Here is a 23524-nt window from a genome sequence, read left to right as displayed (position 1 = left end):
AGTAGGCTCATAAGTCAGAAAGCTTACGATTAAATTCCAATTCCAATTCATGTTACCTGGAACAAGTAACTTAAACTCTCTGAGCTTTTGATTTTTCTTGCATGTAGAAAAACGTTAATCCCACAGTATCCATCCCAGAAGGTTATTAGATTATATGTATATACCTATGTGTACACCTGGTACACAGCAGCACTTAATGTTCCTAATTTTTTAAAGACATTTCCTTTATAAAACTTAGCTGCACAGCATACAGTATTCATGCAAAAAAAAACAAATCTTTCTATACTTTCATCTAAGTGCAAAGGAAAAACAGGTAGAAACAATAACCTGGTTCCAAAGATGTAACATATGGCAAATTGTGCTGGTTAACTAAGCTATCTTTTTTTCCATAGCTCCAAACCACTAGTCTATGCTCAACTGCATAATATGGGGATTAGAACTGTGCAAACTACATTTCTCCTTTGCTGACTTTTTGTTAGCATCCCAACAAATGGGAGGACTAGAAGAGTGAAACAAAGGCAGAAGAGAAATTTTGCTATTTCCTGCTTATTTTTCCTGTCAAACTTTCCCAGGGCAAAAATTCATTCCAGTAGCAGCACTTGGTTCATCTCCAGTTTATCATTCCCCACCAGTACTAGCAGTACTCTCTCCTCAAATGTCCCTAAGTCCCTGCATTAAAGGACCTTTTCTCCATGCTTCTAATTTCTGGTAACCTCTATCTTTCATTCCCTTGGCTCTAGGCATGGTACTTGCTTTAGCTAAGTGTTCCCCTTCTGAATTTTTTCTTCTCCAGTATCAGATCAACCTATTGCTCATCTAGCCTATTAAAACATCTAGTTGTATCCTTTTTTTTTTTTTCAAGATGTATTTATTCATGAGAGATACAGAAAGGCAGAGACAGGAGAAGAGGCTCCATGCAAGGAGCCCGATGTGGGACTTGATCCCAGGACTCCAGGATCACAGCCTAAGCCGTAAGACAGCTGCTCAACCACTGAGCAACCCAGGCGTCCCTACTTGTACTCCTCTCATCTGAAATCTGACATTGATATTATTCAGAAAGGGGTAGCAATAAATTTTTTTTGCCTTTTATATAATGTCTTTATATATTACATAATTTAAATTTATTTAAAGTGATTTTAAAATTTTTGCCTTCTTCACAATGGTGTTCAGAACACTGTAAATAACTTTTTCTTTTTAAGAATACATCACTAGTAAATCCCCAAGAAAATTTACTTCCAGGGACTAGAATCAGATATGTGGGCACATTGATGTGGGCACATTAACTAAATCTGAAAGTCTTCCATAAAAGGCACATAGGTTCTTTAGAGAGTAGGCTCTGTTGTCGTAACAAAGGTGAAGGAAAAGATCTAAGCTGACAAATCCTAAACTATCAAAGCTTACCAAGACACCAGAAGAGCAATAAACTAGACAAGTTTAGCAAAAACCAACTATTTTCTTACATCATGAAATGCACTGCATGAAATAGAACTATAACGATAAATAAGACTAATACCCACCACCACCTTTCTTCTATTAAAGCAAATTCACTATTATTGCTATCTCTACCAGCTATTTTACTGGCCCTTCAACTCTACAGATACTGATTATTAACACTGAAAAAAATTATTCATACCCTTCTGCAGGAGGAAACTTCCACAAATATTAAGAAATGACGTGAGCACTTTTCCCTCAGCCCTCAGTAAAAAGAGAAGAAACAAAATTACTGGTATCCTTAAGAGTAAGTACTTATACATTAGGAATAAAGAAGTTATCTCTGTAAGTGAGAAAAAGTAGCTTGGATTTTTATTCCAATAAAGTGGCAGAAGACAAGAAAGCCTAGATTGATTGATTAAAATTTTATTTATTTATTCATGAGAGACACAGAGAGAGTCAGAGACAGGAGAAGCAGGCTCCATGCAAGGAGCCTGATGTGGGACTTGATCCTAGGACCCCGGCCGGGATCACGACCTGAAGCAAAGGCAAACGCTCAACCACTGAACCACTCAGGCATCCCAACCTAGATTTTTTGTATCTGTTTTAGTCTTTATTTTTTTTATTCTTTAATTTCCTGGAAATCAACATACTTTGTGATCAATACATAGAAGGCAATTCATCAGTAAGGGTGATAAAAATTTTTTAATTTCAAAGAATATTTGCTGCCCTGGATATTGTTACTACTGTGACACTTATTTCATATTCAAAATTAAATTTTAGTATGATGAGCAATTAGCTTACTTTCTACTTAACTATTTGAAATGGCATCATTGTTATGTTGTTCCCTACTGATTTGTTTGTAAAATTTCTAGTGGGTAATTCTTTATGTAATACTCTCAGAAGCACACATTTCAAGTGCCTCAAATTATTACTGTACTTTAAATTTAAAACAAGAAATCTAAAGAAAGATCACTGAAATAGACAACTTTCTTCCAGAGAGCCCATACCATCAGGAACCAGATTATTAGTGAAGGATCAGCAGAGGTACCAAATCTATCTCCCATAATCATTTGTTTCCCCCACTAACATACATTTCTGTAAGGCAGAGGAGCCCACTAATACCTGGAAATTCTGTCTCTACTGTTTCCTGGTGAATCATAGAATGTTCTTTTATACAGGTAAAACTATCTTAAATGATTTCTGTGGCTTAGTTTTCTACTTTCATCATTGTGACGTTTAATTGAGTGATAATTATTGTAACAGATCAAAATTCCAAAATTTCAATCTTTCACTTTGTCAAGAAACCAGATGATTCAAACTGTACTCAATTAGTTTAAGAGGGAAATATCCAGATTTAACTGTCATAACTTATGTTAAGACACCAGAAATGCTATAGAACATAATACATGAGGATAAATGGGTCTATATGCACATTTTCTCCTTCCAAACTGAAAGACATGACTCTTAAAAAAGGAATTATGCCTCAATTGAGTCGTCATCTTGTACTGAAACATGAAATGCTAAAGTTACAATGGAAAGATGTGCTATTCTATTGTTATTTGTATTTCAGTTTTTGTTTCTGAAACTAGTAGTATAAAGAGAAAAGATATAAGAAAGATACCACTGGTTATAGGTATTTGTAATTATAAGACAGAAAATTTACCATACTTTAAAATACTACTAAAATAAACATTTTATTAATGAAAGTCTGTAACGTGTACATCAAAACAAAAGTGACTGCTGATGCCGAATAAAAAACTTTCAGAGAATGTATACCACATGATTCAATTTTTTAAACTTTATATATATATAAAAGCTGTACTATAAATACAAAGTTAACCTATTAGAGTGCTAACAATACTGTTCATACAAAGAAACTTAACAGTAGTAAAATATGAATACATAAGACACTTATTTTTGGTCCTTTTGGAAAAAAAAGAACTAAGTTGGGTTTTTTTTCTTAACATGGCTCCAAGCACAAAAATAGAATATGAGATGAGAACTGCAACATTCTTAGTGTTTATCCTTGTAATTCTTTAAATGTCACCAGTCATAATAGCAATGAACTCCTCTTGATTTACTGTGGTAAGAAAGAAAATGTAAGTCAGAAATATAAATTTTTTTCACAGAACAATACTAGTATTTTATATTAAGTATCTTCAAATTCTACATTATGCAAAATTGTTAATAAACCAAGACATACTGTTTTGCTTTTACTTCTTTGATAGGAAGTTGATCATGTTTACTAAGTACAGCCTCATGAGTACAAATATGTAACATGTGACAAATATAAATTAATATTCTATAATATTACTGAAAAGACATGATTTAAGTTATAAAGAAGTCCCTCATAATCATAATATGTATATACACTTACAAAAATATTTTTAAAGCTTGACATTTTTAATTTCTTAAATGGTTAAATCTTCTTTATAATCTTTATTCTACTAGTTCATTTAGTAAATCCTTCATAAATAAGCTTAAATCTATCATGCATATATATTTGAATTCTTTTTTTTTTTTTGTATATTTGAATTCTAAAGGAAAATATATTAGATTTAAAAAGTCAAATTGCTTTTTGAACTTTTATACATTTAAAAGCCTACTAAAAAACCAAAAACATAAATAAAAAAAATTGAAACCAGCTCACCAGACTTCAAAGTATCTAGATACAAATTTAATCTTAATTAGCAAGGTAATATAGCAACTATACTACATGGATATAAATACAGAAATAATTACTCATAAAAGGCAAACTGTTAGTTTACCAAAACCATCAATAAAATTCAGTTGGAACTTACAGTTTATATAGTACAAGATTTAAGAAAGCAACCTAGAAATAGGTAACAATCTTATTAAATATAATTTTTTTTAAAGATTGTATTTATTTATTCATGAGAGACACAAAGAGAGAGGCAGAGACACAGGCAGAGGGAGAAGCAGGCCCCATGCAAGGAGCCCTACATGGGACTTGATCCTGGAATTCCAGGATCATGCTCCGGGCAGAAGGCAGGCACTAACCCGCTGAGCCACCCAGGGATCCCTAAATATAATTTTTTAAATGTATATATACATATACACACAAATTAATAGAGATGTTCAAAAAAGAATGTTTCTTTTTGGTAAAACAGGTGACTTCATGGGCTCCAAAACTTAACACATACCCTAACAATGCACAATTTATGAATGATCATTTTGATAATGATAACAAGAACAATGTAATGAGGAAAAAAGAAACCTGGGTTCCAGTCAGAGCTCTGAGACAGAACAGTTCTGTGTCTTAATTTCTTCATCTAAAAATACTGAACTACAAGATGATCTTTTATGTTGTTTCTACCTGGTAATAAACAGACACCAGGGTTCCTGTTCTATTGTATCTTGCAATTTAAATGAAGATATTAGGTGATATTATAAAATTATTTTTAGTTTTCTTAGCACAACAATGGCATGATAATTATGAAAGATAATATCCTTATTCTTAGCAGATGCATGCTAAAATGTTGGGAAGGTCAAGTTCATGATATATTTTTCAAATGATCCAGAAAAGAAATCTACTACAGACAAAGCAAATATAGTAAAATGCTAATTATTGAATCTAAGTAGAAGGTAGAAAGGTGTTCATTGTATTAAATTAACATTTTTTTCCTCTGTGTTTGAGAAGATTCATAAGGAAAAGCTAGAAAAAAATTAACCAATAAAAAAACATTGAGATAAATATGTACATCAAGAATGAAAAAAGTATACCGGTTCCAGAAACCACAAAGAAAATCAGTTTCAATAAATTATGTAAGTCATGTTTCATAACTGAAACAGAGAACTATTGCTGTATAACACAAAACATGATCTATTATTAAAAACCACATATCTGTGTTGAAAAACATCATAATGGGAAAAATCATTACTTCTGAGAAAAATTTATGTAAGAATAAATCTTGACTTGGGCTCTAAAATAAAAACAGGATTTGGTTTAACAGGAGGTGGAAAGAAAGCTAGGGTAGGAGAACACCATCAGCAATAGTTAAAAAAAAGAAAATAGTGTGAAAATAAACTTGAAGGAGTTAAGAATGAGATGTCCAGAAGCTGAAAATGAATCAGAATCCAAAGATTCCAATATTAAACATCTATAAGACACTATGACAGAGTAGAACAGAATATATAACCTGTAAACTTTCAATGATCTTACAAATTGTAGTAGTGATCTTTAACTTTGGCACTTAAACACATGTCTCAGTATGTTATGAAAGCTATGGCCCCTTTCTCTCCTACTTTAAAAAAGAAAAAAATAATAAGGGAAAGGAGAGGAACTGAGGGGGAAAAATTAGAGAGGGAGACAAACCATGGGAGACTAACTCAGAGAAATGAACAAAGGATTGTGGAAGGGGGGATGGGCAGGGGGTTGGGGTAACTGGGTGATGGGCACTGAGGAGGGCACTTGATGAGATGAGCATTGGGTGACATACTATATGTTGGCAAATCGAACTTCAATAAAAACAAATTAATAAGAAAATAAATTAAAAAGTACAAAATATATAAAAGTTTAAACAATCTCATCATTACACACTTTCATTTAAGAACCTGTGACTTAGTAAATCTAGACTGAGGTATCTAGACCAAAACAAGAAATAAAGTATGTTTTTAAGGAAAACAACATAAAGTAACCTCGAATGATTTGACTATAAATTATTTTAATAGCATAACAGAGCCATGATTAAATTATTCAAAATATGGAATACATGATTTGTTCCTTAAAGACCTAGAACATTTTTCTCTCAATCTGTAAAATTTCAATACTCAAATTTCAAAATTAAGTTTCATGTATCTACCTGAAACCACAAAAGTTAACTTTTCTTATATTTATGTATGAACACTTTAAAGTATTGTAGCAGTTAAACATATTTTAATCTATTCTATAATTTCCACAGCCTAAAAACAGATTACTTAAAACCAAAAAAGTAGAAAGCTGAAAGGAAGAATGTTGCTAAGGAAAGTAAATGAGCTCCTCAGGTACCAGTGAGCCTTTCAGACAATTAAGAAAACCTGTAATGCCTTTGTACATTTAGTTTCATAACCTTCTCTATCAATATTTATATCAAGTTCCTATATTTAATGTAGCACAATGCCTCCCTTTAAATAGGCACCTGATAAAATACTTACTGAATCAAACACTTCATTTTCCTCTACACCGTCTTTTAAAACAAAATTTTCATAAATCAATCATTCCATAGTGTATATCTGTCTTTTAAATAAATATTTTAATAAAGATCTTATTTCTTTGAGAGACAGAGAGCACTAGTGGGGGGAGGGGCAGAGGGTGAAGGAGAAACTGACTCTGCTGAGCAGGAAGCCCAACGTGGGGCTAGATTCCAGGACCCCGGGATCATGACCTGAGCTGAAGGCAGATGCTTAACGGACTGAGCCACCTAGACGTCCCCACTCTGGGTTTTTAAATGCTGCTTTTATTTTTTCAAAAGATTTGGGCAGCCCAGGTGGCTCAGCGGTTTGGCGCCACCCTCAGCCCAGGGCGTGATCCTGGAGACCCCGGATGAAGTCCCAGGTCGGGCTCCCTGCATGGAGCCTGCTTCTCCCTCTGCCTGTGTCTCTGCCTCTCTGTGTGTGTGTCTCTTGTGAATAAATAAATAAAATCTTAAAAAAAAAAAAAGATTTACTTTTATATATCTTGAGAGTGATAATGGGGAAGGGATTCATTCTTTCTGTATCATTGCCACAGCTCTATTTATATTTTACATTGTATCTTCCTCTCCTTTAACTCCTCATTCACCATATTTATTACTCTATATACACAATCTTTAAAAAATTTCATTGCTTCTAAATACTAAAGTGTGAAAAATTCATGAAGACAGAAGAATTACTAAAGTCTACAAAAAAGACAGTAAATACTATGATCTTTACTAGTTTAACATGTACAAAGAAAACAGGTTATATCTAAACCAAACTGCAGCCAAAAGTATCCAAATTAACAAGTTATTATAAAATGTGACTTGTGCTTTCTCAAAAAATGGGCAGTTTTTCATATAGCTGCAGAGATCCATATAAAGCAGTAGTCCAAAGCCAGACGAAATAGATTATAGCTCTCATTGTTTCTAAATATGAAAATGCCTTTCAAGAATAATTTCCTGGACTTGCCATAAGAGTTATACTTAGTATGCCTTGTTTACGAAGTAGATAATGTCAAATAGCTACTACAAATTCTGAATAAGTATTTTTATCAATTGCAAGAGCATTTACACATATAAATAAAAAATAGCAGTATATGTATTGTATACACTGGCAATACTATTATTCATATGGTCTACAGACAATATTTGATGCATACACCTAGACTACATGCAATACTTCAGGAGGACCCCACCCCCAGAAACTCACATCTCAGATTGGAAAGTATTAGATTAGTTGAACTTAATATAATAAGAACACCCTCTCCACACACAAAAAAGACAAATCTTAACAATAAAAGACTATGCATTACTGTATTTTATTTGTAATCAATCACTTGCAAAAATGAGAAAAAATGTTATCTGCCTATTGATCATTTGAATAAGTACAGTAGGATGCCCAAGCAACAGTTGTACAGTCACTTAATGTAAAGCAAGCATTGAAAACCAAAGAAATGTTTTAAAGATGCACTAAAATCTTCAAGCAATGGAGCACAGGTGTGAACTCAGAGATTCAAAAGCAGCAAACAAAGCAGACTAACAAGGGATGCGAGAAATGGGCACATTTTCTAGGCAGTTTCACATCAAATTTGAATTTAAGAGGCAGCTTCCTAATTGTTATTTTCTTCTAATGTCAAATGAGGCTAATAACCAAAATCTAATTTGCATGTGCCTAGTACAGGAAAAGAAAATAACTATCTTTTGACACAGGTAAAAGCCATTACTAAAGATTTATGAACTAGACATACCAAAATTCTCTATGCCACTGAAGATAGTACCCTTACAGAATGGAGTTGCTTTAAAGCTAGTTTAGGGCAACAGCCAACAACTGTGGAAGACACAAAAATTTTTAAAATATTAAGGGAGTGGATACTAAATCCAAATATTAGAGTGACATCTTAAGAAATCATTTAAATGTCCTCAAGTTTTAATCATCTTTGTTTTAAAATATAAATAAATCTATCAATACCATTTAAAGAACTAGTATTACAAAGTATTATAATGCTCAAATAATATTTATGTAACTATGAGAAAGTATAATAATGCACAATTCTAAAGGACAATCTACAAACCTGAACTAATACCTAGTCGCTACTGTCTCACCTCCTTATTAAAGCATGCCAGTATTTCCAAGGTAATATATGTATTATGTATATATATATAGTTGATACTGTATCAATATATAACTACTGTAACACATATTCCTGCTCAGGGCTTTAAATCAATAAACATCAGAACACTTACTATGTTCAAGAAAATGCAGGGGAATATAAACATAAGTTAAGATACAAAAAATGGAAAACAAGCTTCCATTTAAGCACCTTCAAATATCTTCCTTTAATACTTAGAACCACCCTGGAAGGTATCACCATTCTCATTTTAATAAATGGGAAGCCAAGACTTAGGAAACATTGAAAACTTGCACAACCTTACATAGCAACTACATAAGTGGTAGAGATTCAATTCGAATTCAGATCTCTATGATTCCAAAGCCTTAGGGCTTTCACACTATGATTCCATAGAGCTCTTATGGGACTTACAATATACTAGAGAGATACACATACATGTAACTAACAGAAGGCATTGCATAAAAGTGTCAAAATACTTTGTTCTTCTAAATGATTCACAGAGACCACTAGAAAAGGCTTTTGAGAAAAAGATGGGGTTTGAAATGATCCAGAGAGAAAGACGAACATTAATTAGCAGACAGAAATTGGCAATTAGAACATCTGAGGATTAAGGAATGGCATGACGAAAAAATGCACAGTATATACAAGTGTTTTCAGGATAGACTGTATTTGGTCAAAGTCTGTATGTGTGGGAGGTGAAGGTTAAAGGAGAAAAGTGGAAGACCACAGTGGAAAATAAAACCAGATAGTTAGGGCAGAACATATCTTAGAAAGCTTTGAAATTTACTCTGTAGGCACTGAAGAATCATTCAGCATTTGAAGAAGGTAATGACATCATCAAACCTGTTCTTTAGGAAAAGTTATCAATAGATTAAATTAGAGGGTAGAGTCCCACAGGCTTAGAGGGCAATTAGGAAGTTAGAGGAACCACATCTGCCTTCTTCATTGTGTAGCATCAGTTAGCACACAAGGCACGGTATCCAGCAGGCATTCAAGGAAATAATGAATGAGGCTATGATAAAATTCCTACAAAGAAATTAGGGCCTGAACTAGGGCGGCAGCAGTAAATAAAGATACAAAAAAAGATTCAAAACATTTAAAGGGTAGAACCAATAGAACTTACAGATTAGAAGTGTATGTAGGTTAACAAAGAAGGCATTAAAAACTGATAGTTTATTGAGTATCTGAAATTTTGGTGATGCTTCATCCTCGAAGAAAAGTACCTTCTTGGTACTCATATTACTGGAACCACATATTACAAACAGTACAGTTGGTTTTAAATCATTCTGAATTAAATTATGTGAAATGTTTATGCAAAAAGCCCATTACAAGAAGACATTTACACCAAACACAGACAGTCTGCAATGGGTCTTGAAAATCATTTGATTTTAGAAAAATTTACTATATGCATATATCAGGAATAATACCTGGAATATATGTTTTACCCAAAACTTACTTTCTCCATCACCATCTTTATCAAATTCTTCTATCATAGCCCGAAGTTCTTCATCACTCATGTTTTCACCCAATTCTCTGGCAACACGTCGCAAATTCCTCAAGCTTATTTTACCTGAATCATCATCATCAAACAGTTTAAATGCCTTTAATATTTCTTCATGTGGATCTCTTTCCAATATCCAGTCTGTCACTACAGTTAAAAAAATTGTTTTTAATTTAAAAACACTTTGTAATCACAAATGCATTCATCTGTTAAATCAACTAAGTATTAGATGAAAAGTTATGAATCTTTCAACATTTAGTTTGATAATAAACTGCCAAATCAGAGCCCAAGAAACCAAAAAGATAAACGTGAAATTACAAATATGAAATCCATATTTTAAAATTTAATCTTTACATTATCAACAATTCATCCTATTACAAGAGTAAGCAAAACTAACTCACATAAAGGCAAAATAAAACGGATTATATACCATATTTATTTAAGGTCTACTATTATCAAGAATTGTACTAGGCTCCACTGACAGCAAGCACAAAAGTCTAGGAGTTTGTTACTTAGTCGTAGAGATGATACGCCAACAAAACAATTAAGACTCGTTAGATAAGAAAAGTTGGATGGCTGAACTTAATAGTAACATTACTGTTCTCAAATTAAATTCAATTTAAAGGAAAAAAATCATGACAAATTAATAAAATGCACTGCCAAATTGATAAAGACACAATGTCAGATGAAAATTCCGCTGATATCTTCATGATTTAAGGAACTTCCTGGTTTTCCAAAACACAAAAACTAGTTTTCAAAAGGACCATGATTACAGTAATAAAGTCCCTCCACTGAAAAAAGAAAAAGAAAAGGTCTGGAAAGATATCCCAAAAGCTATGCCCATTTTGTTCAGCAAGATAACTCTCAGACAACTAAAAGTGAGAAATATCAGATCTCAATAGTAATAATGTATTTTGGTAGGCTAAGTGTAATAATATCTAATAATATAGTAAGCTTAAACAATATTTTCAGTCTTTAATCAATAGCCACAATAAAAAAATTTTTTTTCACAATAACAAAAATTAAAAAATTTGTGGTAGAAAATTTTTTAAGTTACTAGATCAAATTCTGAAAATATCTAAGTAAACATCTCTGAAGCAATTCCACATGCTAGTTGACTACTACAACAAAAATTATTTATGACTTTCACTGTGCCATTAAAAATAATTCAGTCTTGGTGAGGTTTATAGAATCATTAAAAACTTGCACCAGTGTTTGTAGATGGAAAGTACTGGAATGTTTAATGCACCCAAAAGGAAGAATACAATTCAAGCCCACAAAAAATTATTATTGTTTTGCTGCAGTGTCATCATATTTGGTTGAGTAAGCTTTATTTTTTGTTTATTTTTTTTAGATTTTATTTATTTATTCATGAGAGAGAGAGAGAGAGAGGCAGAGACACAGGCAGAGGGAGAAGTAGGCTCCATGCAGGGACCCTGACGTGAGACTCGATCCCGAGTCTCCAGGATCAGGCCCTGGGCTGAAGGCGGCGCTAAACCACTGAGCCACCAAAGCTGCCCCTTGAGTAAGCTTTAGAATAAGCACCTATTTGAGCTAATGTTAAATCGTCTACATATATATATTTAGTAGTTTTCTATTATCCATTAATTGTACCCAAAAAGTCTTTCAAGTAACTAATTGAAGTATATTACTATAAGTATGCAAATCACCAAAGCTCATAAATATTCAATCAAAAAGGAGTTGGCATATATACAGCCATAACACCAAAATAAAATACCATGCTTAACTCTATGGCTCATACTCAACTTATTTTGAATTTAGTCCCAACAAAAAAGCAGGACAAGGAAAAAAAAAGTGTTAAGAAATTTTCTTCACCAATTAAATAATTTACATGACAGGTGAACCAAAAAAGCAGCTTGCTGAAAGTATTAATGTACTTAAAGAAGCAACAGGGTGATGTGGGGAACAGATGGGGCTCCAAGATGTATAAATTCTTATCCCACTAGTGCTTTAATTGTGTTAGTTACTTCAGACTTATGTGTATATATAATCTTTTATCAATACTTTGCCTTAGAATACAACTTTTCTTGGGAATTATAAATACCCATCATTCTGGACAGCTAAAACATTGTAAATTTATGGTGACTCTCTTCCATGCTTTCATGCTCTACTCCTATTCCACAAAGTAGAATTTAATTACAAGAAATACACTTTTTTTCCCCAATGAAAATAAATCACTAGCATACAGTTAAGGTGTGTTCAACCTAATTCACAAATCTCTGTCCTTGTAATTGTTTTTAAAAAAACTTATTACCAGAATTATACTTCCTCAAAATAGTAGGACCTACACATTACAAAAATTACTTAAAAACATAGCACATTAAAAGTTTATCAAAAATCATTAAAAGTACTGCTAGAAATATAGCTTCAGGTGTATTTCTCACTGCCTTTTAGATTTTTTTTTTTTTAAAGATTTTATTTATTTATTCATGAGAGACAGAGAGAGAGAGGCAGAGACACAGGCAGAGGGAGAAGCAGGCTCCATGCAAGGAGCCCAACGTGGGACTCAATCCTGGGACTCCAGGATCACACCCTGGGCTAAAGGCAGGCACTAAACTGCTGAGCCACCCAGGGATCCCCGCCTTTTAGGGGTTTCTATCCTAAAATACAAGTTACTTTAAACTTAACTTTTTTTTAAAATAAAGTATCTTTAAAAACAAAAAGATTTATTCATTTATTCCTGAGAGACACACATTTATTCCTGAGAGAGGCAGAGACACAGGTAGAGGGAGAAGCAGGCTCTATGCAGGGAGCCCGATGTGGTACTCAATCCCAAGACCCCGTGATCACACCCTGGCCGAAGGCAGATGATGCTCAACCCCTGAGCCACCCAGGCATCCCTAAACTCAACATTTTGGAACCCAAACTCCTCCTACTATCACCAAGATAGTGTTTGATGCCCCACCTCCAAAAAAGATAACAGCACATTTAACAGATAGTCTCCCATATTTGAAGTCTGAACATTTTGAATCCCATAAACCTAATCAATGATTAATTACCAGAATACTGAGGATACTACCTTTTTTACTCTTAAATGTGTGTCTTTTCATTCTCACCACCCTCAGCATAAAAAGTCTATTATTTTCCTGTCTGCAGTCTCACTCCCCTGAAACCCATCTTTAATACCCTCAACAGTTACCTTTCTAAAATATATCATCTTCTCTTCCTCAGAAACTTAAAATGATCATCTGCTGACTAAAGTCCATGCTTGGGACGCCTGGGTGGCTCAGCGGCTGAGCATATGCTTTTGGCCCAGGGCATGATCCTGGAGTCCTGGATCGAGTCCCGCATCGGGCTCTGTGCATGGAGCCTGCTTCTCCCTCTGCCTGGGTCTCTGCCTCTCTCTCTGTGTGTCTCTCATGAATAAATAAATCTTTAAAGAAAATAAAGTCCAAGCTCTACATCTGATGCAAGACTTTACCTATTTGACCCAATCCTATCTTTCCATTTCCCTAACTTCGACAGTAAGAACTACCTGAAGTTTCTCAAACATACTATATACTTTTACTATACTGCTCTTTGTTGCTGTTTTCTTTGCCTGCAGTGTCTTTCTGTACTTGCTCCCACAATCTCAAGATAAAATGCTAGTCACATTCCCAAAGGCCCAAATTAAAAATCCCCTCTGCAAAGTCTTCTTCAATTGCTCGAGACCAGGAAATGACAATTCTTTTTTTGTTAAAGGCCAGATAGTAAATATTTTAGGTTTTGTGGAGAGTATAAGGTCTTTGACTCAACTACCTTATCTGCCAAGACAGCACAAAAGCAGTATAAAAGACGAGGTACTGTGGAAGCAAGAGCTGAATTTGGCCTAAGGGGTGTAGTTTGCCAACTCCTTCTCTAAACAAAATTATAATTTACCACAGAACATTATAGTTTGTTATTACCTACATTCAAATAGTAAGCTCCTTGAAAGAACCTTAGTAACTTTTAATTCCTCTCCCTCAACCCATTGAAGTACCTAATACCAAAAACTTCAGCAAATGTTTGTTAAATAAGCAAAGCAAAAACAATAATAAATATTCTTTTCTAAATAGGCAATGGAATGATTAGTTTGTGCCCAAAAAAAGAGGGAGTACAAATATCTAACTTATCTTGGTCTTATTTTGAAGGAGCAATTCCTAAAACGCCTTTGTTACTCACTAACCTCAAGCTGTCTAGATTCTTAAGTTACATTAAATATATTTTAATATTTTTTTCTAACAGTGGAAAAATTCTGGTTTAATATTAGACTTCCTCCAGAAATAGCTGTGGAACAGTATCCTTCAATAGTAATAGATAATACATAAAATTATGTATTAACCAGAATCAAATGTTCTGGTTCAGAGTTACTTGTTCCAAAGTATAAAATAGACACTCATTTGTGGTCAGTTATCATTGAAAAGTAATTAACAAATGGAGAAAATATACAGTTCTTGGCTGTTTGATTTCTAAACAGTAATAAATTTTTATTTGACTACTGGTATTTTCAATAGGTAGCCTTTAAGATAGCTAAAGTATGTGCTAAGTTGGTCAAAAGTTCTATCTTTCAAAGTCAGAGCAGATGTTTAGCCATGGTCATTTATTCTGGAAAGAACCCAGTATCAGCGGCTCCAATAATAACATAGAAAAATGAAGGGTAAGGAAAGGGTGAAGATGGCATGGGACTCTGACTTCAACTGCTAATAAAATCACATTTTAAAACTGTATTTACTTAAGATGTTATAATATGTTGCATAAAATCATTAATGACGATGATACAATGCCTAAAATAGCCTGCAACTATGAAAAAAATGTAATCAGAAAAACATGAATACAAGACTTTTTATGTTCAAGTGGATACATACACAATTATTTCCGGGTACTAAAGCAAAGTGAAACAAAGACAATTTTTTAAAGTAATAATAACAAATACTAAATAGTACTTACTATTATAGCTAGGACCCCTTCTAATAAACATTTGACATATTTTATGTATTAACTTATTTATTCCTCCCAAAAATCACAAGATACTACAACTATCCCACTATATATAGCTGCAAATGAGTCAGAGACAAGAAAAATGACCAAGTCATACAAAAACCAATATCTGAACCCAGGCAATTTGGTTCTAAAATGTCCATGATAAACCACTACATTGTATCAAATGTGCCTGAACTGTAGCTCTTTCCTAATAGTATCATTGCCACTATATCCTAATACCTGTTTCTATAAATTAACAATCTAAGTTGGAACTTGGACTAAGATCACTAACTGTAGAAGAACTTCAATAATGAAAGACTAAAAGAATAAAGATGGTTCCCTCCCCCTTCTCAAGTAAATAAGTCTACAGATTAGGAAAAACAACAACAATAACAACAATATGCTCCCCAAGAGATGAGCTGCCTTTCTAAACAGTTATTTCTTAATTTATAAAGTGGGGATATTCTGTGTTGTTCTTCCTTTCTCTTTTAGGTTTATCCTTTAATTTTCCTCTTCCTCACCTTGGTTTTGAGTTTTCAAATTAAAAAAATAAAACCAATGATTTAATGATATGAATCTATCTTTTCCAAACTCCCATTTGTTTTTGCTTTCTGTACTGCTTCATGCAGTACAATATTCATGCTGAATATTTACACAAAAGGTTTGTAACTGGATTTGTTTCTAAATTTTTAAAATATCTTAAAATAACTATATGCTTATATCATGACCCATATTAAGTATTACTGCTTTAGAAAATTAAACTCTGAATAGATGCACATTCTATGTATAATATTCTATGCAATATATTTAAATCATAATAACAAAGGCCTTGCCTTCCAGAATCTTCTATTCTAAAAAAGCTTGATATATGCTATAACTAATTCACTAAAATCAACTATATAAAAATTCAATCATATTAAGCTCATGACACATTATGCTTAGTTGGTTATTCTAAAATGTTTTCTCCTGCTTGAGTTTGCCAAATGCCTTTATTACAATCCTCTCCCCATTCTCAACTTTAAACAGATGACTTTATTCACTGAGATCAAGTCATACAGAATATGCAGCCCCTTATAAGCTTTGTCAACCTGAAGGCATGCACTTCATCTTCAGCCAAAGATACCAAATGCTATAGGTTTTCTCTTCTCCCACTCTGCCAACAAAAATCACACACCAGAATGGTCTTAGGAAATATTTTCCAAACAAAAGGATACCAAATTTTCTGTTTTAGTCTAAGAAAATAATTTTTTGATCACCTTTTTAGTTTTATCACATGATATAAACTTAGGAAGACATCATTCCACAAAAAGCTACATAATAGTTCCTTAATTAGAATCTTCAGAACAAAAGACAAAATGATAAATCCCATAGTGAAGCTGTAAATCTTATTTTTTTCTTTGAAAATAAGTAAGAAGAGTGCCCCCAAATCCCTATAATAATATCTACATTATACAGCAATGTTCAATAACAAAATTCCATAACCCAGAGAATTAAAAAAAAACTAATATTAACCAGATAATTTCCTAACAAGTGCTAATTACAAAGACTATTAAAATACACACCAACTTCATTAAAATCTTCAAAGGTGATTTTCCCTGTGGCTTCTCTGTCATAATCTTTAAGAATCTTCAGTACATCAGCTTTTTTTACATCAAACCCCAAGGCTCTCATTGCCACCTTTTGGATTAAAAGGGAAAAGCAAATTATAAAGCACTCTTTCAAAAGAAGTGACTTCCAATTCTTAAATAAGTTTTTACAACTTAAGAGATGTCAGCACATTAATAAAACATTTAAATCTTTTGCAAGTTTTATGTCTCTTAAAAAATCAAAGTGATAGCTTTTCTCCACTACTGAAATAGCAACTTTTTCATTTACATATCCTTTTTTATATGACAAACCAATCAAATGTTTATAAAATACACCATACAAGACTGACTTACTGTACAAATCATTTTAACAAATTATTTGTTCTCAAATGATTACCAAAATGAAAAAAAGTATAGCATAAATATTAAAAATGTATACAACAGAAGAGATAAAAAAATTAAAGTAAGAGTTATCATGAGACTCTACATGATTAGTTATTAAGTAAATAGTCCAGGCCCTGAGTTTAAAGAAAGAAAAGATCTTGTTACTATTAACAAAAAGGAGAGACAGGATACTGATTAAAGAAATCTTACTCGGAAAGGTTCCATTTGTTCCCTGATATATGGATGAAATAAAGTAGAAGAGCACTGAGAAAAGGATGACTGGCATTAAAACAGATACCATAATATATAGGCTTAAGGACAGTGAAGAGAGCAGCTTACCATACCTGAACCGGAAGAGCTCAGGTGGAAACAAGTCCTTAGCAATGAGAAAAGTAGGTAGTAGTAAAAGTGTGGGGAGTATTCAATAAAAATCAAAGGAATCTGAACTTTATGCAGTGTACAATGAGGAGCCACTAAAGGTTTACGAACAATGAATAATAGGAGGAAAGAGTCTTAGAAAGGTGAATCTAATGGTAGTATACAGAGCGAACCAGAAATGGAGAAAACATTTAAGAAGATCCAGGTATGAAGTAAGATCCCAAACCAAGATAATAACAATGGTAACAAATGGAAGAGACAGGGCAGCCCGGGTGTCTCAGCAGTTTAGCACCATCTTCAGCCCAGGGCGTGATCCTGAGAACCTGGGATCGAGTCTCAGTCGGGCTCCCTGCATGGAGCCTGCTTCTCTCCCTGTGCCTGTCTCTCTCTCTCTGTGTCTCTCATGAAAAAATAAATAAAATTAAAAAAAAAAAAAAAATGGGAGCTACCAAAATGTCGCCTTTCTCATGCTGAGTGTGAGATCTGTACTACCCTAAACTTTAATTTTCCCTCACATCTTTATAAATAATTCTAGGCCCTAAAGTTGACATTTTCCCCCATTAGCACTGCGTTGACATCAGACATCACTTATATTGTTTGCACTAGAGAAAGTATGTACAGAATGTATTACTAACGTGTTCCAATTAAAAGAACACTCTCACAATGTGAAAAAAGAATGAGTCATACACAAATGAAAAAAAAAAAAAAAACCCAGCAGTGGCAAAAATACAGTAAGAACTGTTTAAAACCTATAGTTTGAAATCTTTTTATTACATGAGTGAAAATAAGGCCCTACCATAGTAATATACTTTTATATTTAAAATACTATTCGCTTCACAGTGTGAAAAGGAAAGTCTAAAAAGATGCTAGTATTTAATTTTATTATAGCACTTAACTGTGAACATCTCAAATGGTTTCATATTTCCACAACCAGTTTAGTTAAAATACTTTAGATGGGTTATTTTAGCCAACTATAGAAAATGCAAACGATTTTAACAGAAAAATATACATTTTAAAGTACATTATTACCTTTAGTTCATGATAATCTATTGCTTCATCTTTGTCTGTGTCAAATAGTTCAAAAGCATCTTTAATTTCTTGTTTCTGTTCTTCAGAGAGTTCTCTTCTTTTTTTTCTCTTTGTTTTGTCTACTACAAGCTCATTTCTATGAAATGAGAAGAAAAGTCTATTCAGTCTACTTTAATTCTATTCTCCTACACATCTAGATAATTAAAATTTCAAAATGCGACAAAGAAATTAAACAAGGAAGAATTTTTTTAATTTCTAAAAAGGAATTATTTGAGAGAAAAATGAAATTTTTCTTCCCATGAGTCAAAGCCTTGCTCAATCCATAGTCTAAGCTGCTATAAATCTGCACTTTCCAAAACTGAAAAGTGTTACATGTTATTATAAGAAAAAAAGGACCTAACTTTCTTTCCTTCTGGCTTTGTATTTATTCTGATATTAATGTGGAAGAAATAACTGTGAATAAAAAAATTATTCATCACAGAAATCGCAACAAAACTAAAGCACTCCTACTTATTAACATTACTCTACAACATAGTATTAAACTAATCAAAGGAAAATTCATAATTGAGGATCATTGCATATTTGGCTTACTTTTGAGAGCATTTATAAGTTATCAAAATTACTACCAAAAAAAGCGTATCACTTAACAATTAACTTACAAAGTTTGTGGCATTGTGGGTTCAAAGTGATTTACAGTACACATTGCTAAGTTTGGGGCTTTATTTATAATTTCTTCCATTGATATTAACAAATCAACCGAAATACTGAAGTCTAAATATACCATGAAAATTAAAAGCCAAAACAAGAATGTTTGTGCTAATTTTCTATATTTTTTAAATTTCTTAAAAGGAATTATTTGAGAGAAAAATGAAATTTTTCTTCCATGAGTCAAAGCCTTGCTCACCCCATAGTGAAGAGTCCATGGTTTTCTAAATTTCACTTGTAAATTTAGATATAGCTTCTCCTAAATCCTGGAAATTTCTTGAAAGTAGATTTTATTTAAAAAGGCAGAAATGGGGATCCCTGGGTGGCCCAGCGGTTGAGCACCTGCCTTCAGTCCAGGGCGTGACCCTGGGGTCCCGGGATCGAGTCCCTGCACCGGGCTCCCTGCATTGGAGCTTGCTTCTCCATCTGCCTGTGTCTCTGCCTCTCTAACTCTCAAGAATAAATAAATGTTAAAAAAAAGGAAAAAAAAAAAAAAAAAAAAGCCAGGTATGTCTTAAGAGATACTCATCTTAGTGTTCCAAAATTTCGAATGGTGCCGCAACATCCGTACAAGAAGTTTGAAACCAATTTCCTAACACTTTGAAATGTAAAGCCTAGTTGATTTTATTTAATAAAAACACCTTACCTATTTGCCTGTGTTTTGCTTTCTAAAAACCTACCACAAAACCGTCAAGAGACAGACGATCAGAAGATGACCAGGAGACCTATAGTAATAAACAGAGCGGGGGGACAACCTTTCACAAGACACCTGACTTCGCGCGAACAGGGACCCCAGTCCCCGCGGTCACCTTCTCTGGACGGCCAGGTCAACAGCAGGACCCGCCACGGGGTCGAGGCAGGGCTGCCACCATCATCTCCCAACCCAAAGCCGCACCTGTTCAGAAAGGCGTAACCACCTTTTTTTTTTTTTTTTTTTTTTTTTTTAAGGTGCAACGTGTAAAAACATCTAGGTGCTGCTGCTGCTGGGGGCAACGAACGGGGTTAGAGATTGGAAGTCAATGAAAGATAAACAAAACTAAAAAAAAATTTTTTTTTTGAAAATCAATTAAAGTCATTTATATGGGTCGCCCGTTATATCTTAAAGCAGGGCCCCAGGATAAGAGCAAGGAAGAGTTTAAAGCTCTTTCCAAAATTTATAGCTCGGTCTGACGGCTGCAGGGGCTGCAGGGGCTGCAGGGGCTGCAGGGGCTGCAGGGGCTGCAGGGGCTGCAGGGGCTGCAGGGGCTGCAGGGGCTGCAGGGGCTGCAGGGGCCGGAGACCCGGAGGGCGGAGCTGAACCCAGGGAGGCTCCCCGGCCTGACTTCGCGGAGAAACACCGCGAGAAGAAGCATCGCGATATTTCACTCCCTCCTCGCAACTAGAAACCCATCTCCTCGGTGGTGCAAAGCCCGACGCGCTGATACAGACGCTAACGACCTCGGCACAAATGCACGGGACTCCTCACCTGCGGAGCACCAGGGCCCCCAGGGTGAGGAATCCGAGCCAGGAAGGCTGGCCGAGGCTCCTCGCCCTCATCCCAAAATGCATCCCCTTCCAGCTCGCCTCGGCCCAGCTACCTCCCTTCTACACACGCCAGCCCTGGGGCCCGCTGCGAGGTGTGGAGGGCATTGCGGCCTCCTCATTACCGACCTCAGAGCTAAACTCATTTTCTCTTCGGACAGAGACGTTCCCCTCGAGAACGACTTTAACGCCCTGCCCAAGGCAGCACGACTTCCACAAGCCGTTCAACAGACACCAACGACCTCAGCGGCCTCAAGGACCTCCCACAAGGTAGACGCTTCGGAGTCGGATTGGTTGACGTTGCTAACAGCCCGCCCATTGAGGCGGAAGCGTCCCTGGTCCTCTGCTCTCATTGGGCGTGCTTCGCGTCAATCAAAGAAGCCGCTCGTCCCTCTTCTTCTGCCCCTCCTCCCCGCCCTTTAGATTGGCTTGTTGAGGTTTCCCGGAATCCTTTGCGGAGCGAGGGTCCAGGTGTCTGCGTGGTAGTTTGGGCGGTAGGTGGCTGCACCTTGCCTCCCGCTGGGTGACCGCCGACGAGATGGACGGCTCCGGGGGGAGAAGGGAGGGAGGGAGGAGAGGCGCGCCGCGGGGCCAGCCTCCTTAGCCGAAGGGAGGGAGCGGCTGGGGAATGAGGCCTGCCGAATTTGACTGCGCTGTGTTCTAAAACCTTGGGTGGCCTGAGTCCATGGGGAGTTTGTTTAAAACGCAGATTTAAACGTCCCGTCCTCCCAATTCTGATTTTAGTAGGTATGAATTTGCATTTTTTTCCCCCTTACAATCCCACGTGCTTTTAAGGCAGGTGCTGTCGCTTATAGATTGTATATCTAATGGGTTGGATTATTAGGCTACTTACGGTAAAGCGGCACTTGACGGTACCTTAGCTCCCTTCTCCCTCCCTGAAGGGATCTGTTCTCTTGCATCCTTTGTTTTACAGGGTTGGAAGCTGCTTATACACGTTATATTATCTTAAGCTCCAAACTAAGTTCTTGAAGCTCACCTGGGTAATTTGTTTACTTGTTCATCACTCCTACTAGGCTTTCTTCAAGTGCAGGATGGTATCTTTCATTTAACGCGGATCCCAGTGCCTGATACGGTGCCTGATGCACAGGCGCTCAATGAATATTTGTTGCGTTGGGTGGGATCTTGCTGTGAAAACCCACAAATCACTGAACTAAGTTGTAACCCTTATAAAGGAGTGAAATAGCCTGAATATGGCGTTGAGGCAGGGTAAGGGGGAAGATGTATAAACACTATGGGCTATGTATAAAGGATATATATATATATATATATCCTCAACATATATATGTTTATATATGTTTTTATATATGTTTATATATAAATATGTTTATACGTATAAACATGTTTATATATTTAATACACATGTTTATGTTGGGATCCCTGGGTGGCGCAGCGGTTTGGCGCCTGCCTTTGGCCCAGGGCACGATCCTGGAGACCCGGGATCGAATCCCATGTCGGGCTCCCGGTGCATGGAGCCTGCTTCTCCCTCTGCCTATGTCTCTGCCTCTCTCTGTGTGTGACTATCATAAATAAATAAATATATATATATATGTTTATGTATATATTTATATATGTGTTTAGGTATATATTTTTATTATATAAACATATATATATATATGTTTAAAGAAGGGAGAGAACCAGTAGGACAGAAGAAAGTCTTCTTGAAGGATTTGGCCTATATGTTAGGCTTAGAAGGATGAACTAAATTTGGACAGGTAAAACTAGTATGATGGTGTAACTCTAAAAATTAAAGGTTAAAGGAAACCCCCCCCCAAAAAAAAAAAAAAACAAAATTAGAACACCTAACCTTTTAAAGTATTTCTATAAATCACTGTTGACTCGAAAAGGAAAGGTAATATTGCCACTAATACGGTTTTTGGTAGTTTAAAAGGAAGGTTGGGGCACCTGGCTGGATAAGTCTGTAGGGCATGCATCTCTCGATATCTGGGTTGTGAGTTCAAGCCCCACGTTGGGCATAAAGCTTATTTTAAAAAAATAACAAGAGGGAGGTTTACAAATTATTAAAGTACTTTATACGACTTCATGCTGCCAATGAATTTTAATATTGAAATGAAATAGTCACTTTCCAAGGGAAACAGATGACTCAAAAAAGATAGAAAACTGAATTAGGTCGATAACTATAGATAGAACTGAATGATAGGATGATGCCACAATTCCATGCTGTAAAATAAAAAGGCGTCCAACCCACTCAGAGTTCTGGGTGAGTTTAAAAATTCATGAGGAGCAGGCGCCTGGCTGGCTCAGTTGCAGGAGCATGCAACTCTTGATCTTGGGGTCGTGGATTCAAGCCCCACGTTGGCTGTAGAGATTACTTAAATAAAAAAGAAAAAAACACCAAACAACTTTGAATTCATAAAAATTCCCAAGGAACTAATTCTGGTGCTTTAAATTCAAAGTATGATGAAGAACTTAAATTTTGAAGCTTGCACAGAGAACATTTAAAGCATTTAATATCACTGACTGTATGCTCCATGATAAGAGGGTACATGTTGGGATGCCCGGGTGGCTTAGCAGTTAAGCGCCTGCTTTCGGCCCAGGTCGTGATCCTGGAGACTCAGGATTCAAGTCCCATGTCAGGCTTCCTGCATGGAGCCTGCTTCTCCCTCTGCCTGTGTCTCTGTCTCTGTCTCTGTCTCTCTCTTTCTCATGAATAAATAAACAAAATTTAAAAAAAGAGGGTGCATG

The 23524-nt window shown here is 35.2% G+C and overlaps 2 protein-coding genes and 1 long non-coding RNA gene across 4 annotated transcripts in view; 2 read left to right on the top strand and 1 right to left on the bottom strand.

The window, feature by feature from the left end:
* Positions 1-20306, top strand: part of LOC140613907 (uncharacterized) — a 54919-nt gene extending 34613 nt beyond the window's left edge. The window contains exon 4 of the long non-coding RNA XR_012014827.1: positions 20228-20306. This is a non-coding gene — a long non-coding RNA (uncharacterized lncRNA). The remainder of the gene's footprint in view (positions 1-20227) is intronic.
* CETN3 (centrin 3) lies at positions 1842-21087 on the bottom strand. Of its 2 annotated transcripts, XM_072792184.1 has the most exons (6): positions 20930-21087; positions 18575-18710; positions 16760-16874; positions 10194-10385; positions 8357-8436; positions 1842-3514 (listed from the first exon to the last, which is right to left on the bottom strand). In XM_072792184.1, exons 1-5 carry the CDS (start codon positions 20944-20946, stop codon positions 8366-8368), a joined length of 531 nt encoding a protein of 176 aa, XP_072648285.1. In that variant the 5' UTR covers positions 20947-21087; the 3' UTR covers positions 1842-3514; positions 8357-8365. The 2 variants fall into 2 exon arrangements, with proteins under 2 accessions (XP_072648285.1, XP_072648292.1); XM_072792191.1 differs by lacking the exon at positions 8357-8436.
* POLR3G (RNA polymerase III subunit G) overlaps positions 20954-23524 on the top strand; it is a 104150-nt gene continuing 101579 nt past the window's right edge. Inside the window, exon 1 of the mRNA XM_072792160.1 lies at positions 20954-21070. The gene's annotated coding sequence lies outside the window, so the exon portion shown is untranslated. The remainder of the gene's footprint in view (positions 21071-23524) is intronic.

Source organism: Canis lupus, chromosome 2 (assembly GCF_048164855.1).
Source record: "Canis lupus baileyi chromosome 2, mCanLup2.hap1, whole genome shotgun sequence".
In the NCBI taxonomy this organism is placed as follows: domain Eukaryota; kingdom Metazoa; phylum Chordata; class Mammalia; order Carnivora; family Canidae; genus Canis; species Canis lupus.
The sequence above is the reverse complement of the archived record's forward strand: the minus strand, read 5'-3'. Positions and strand labels throughout refer to the sequence as shown.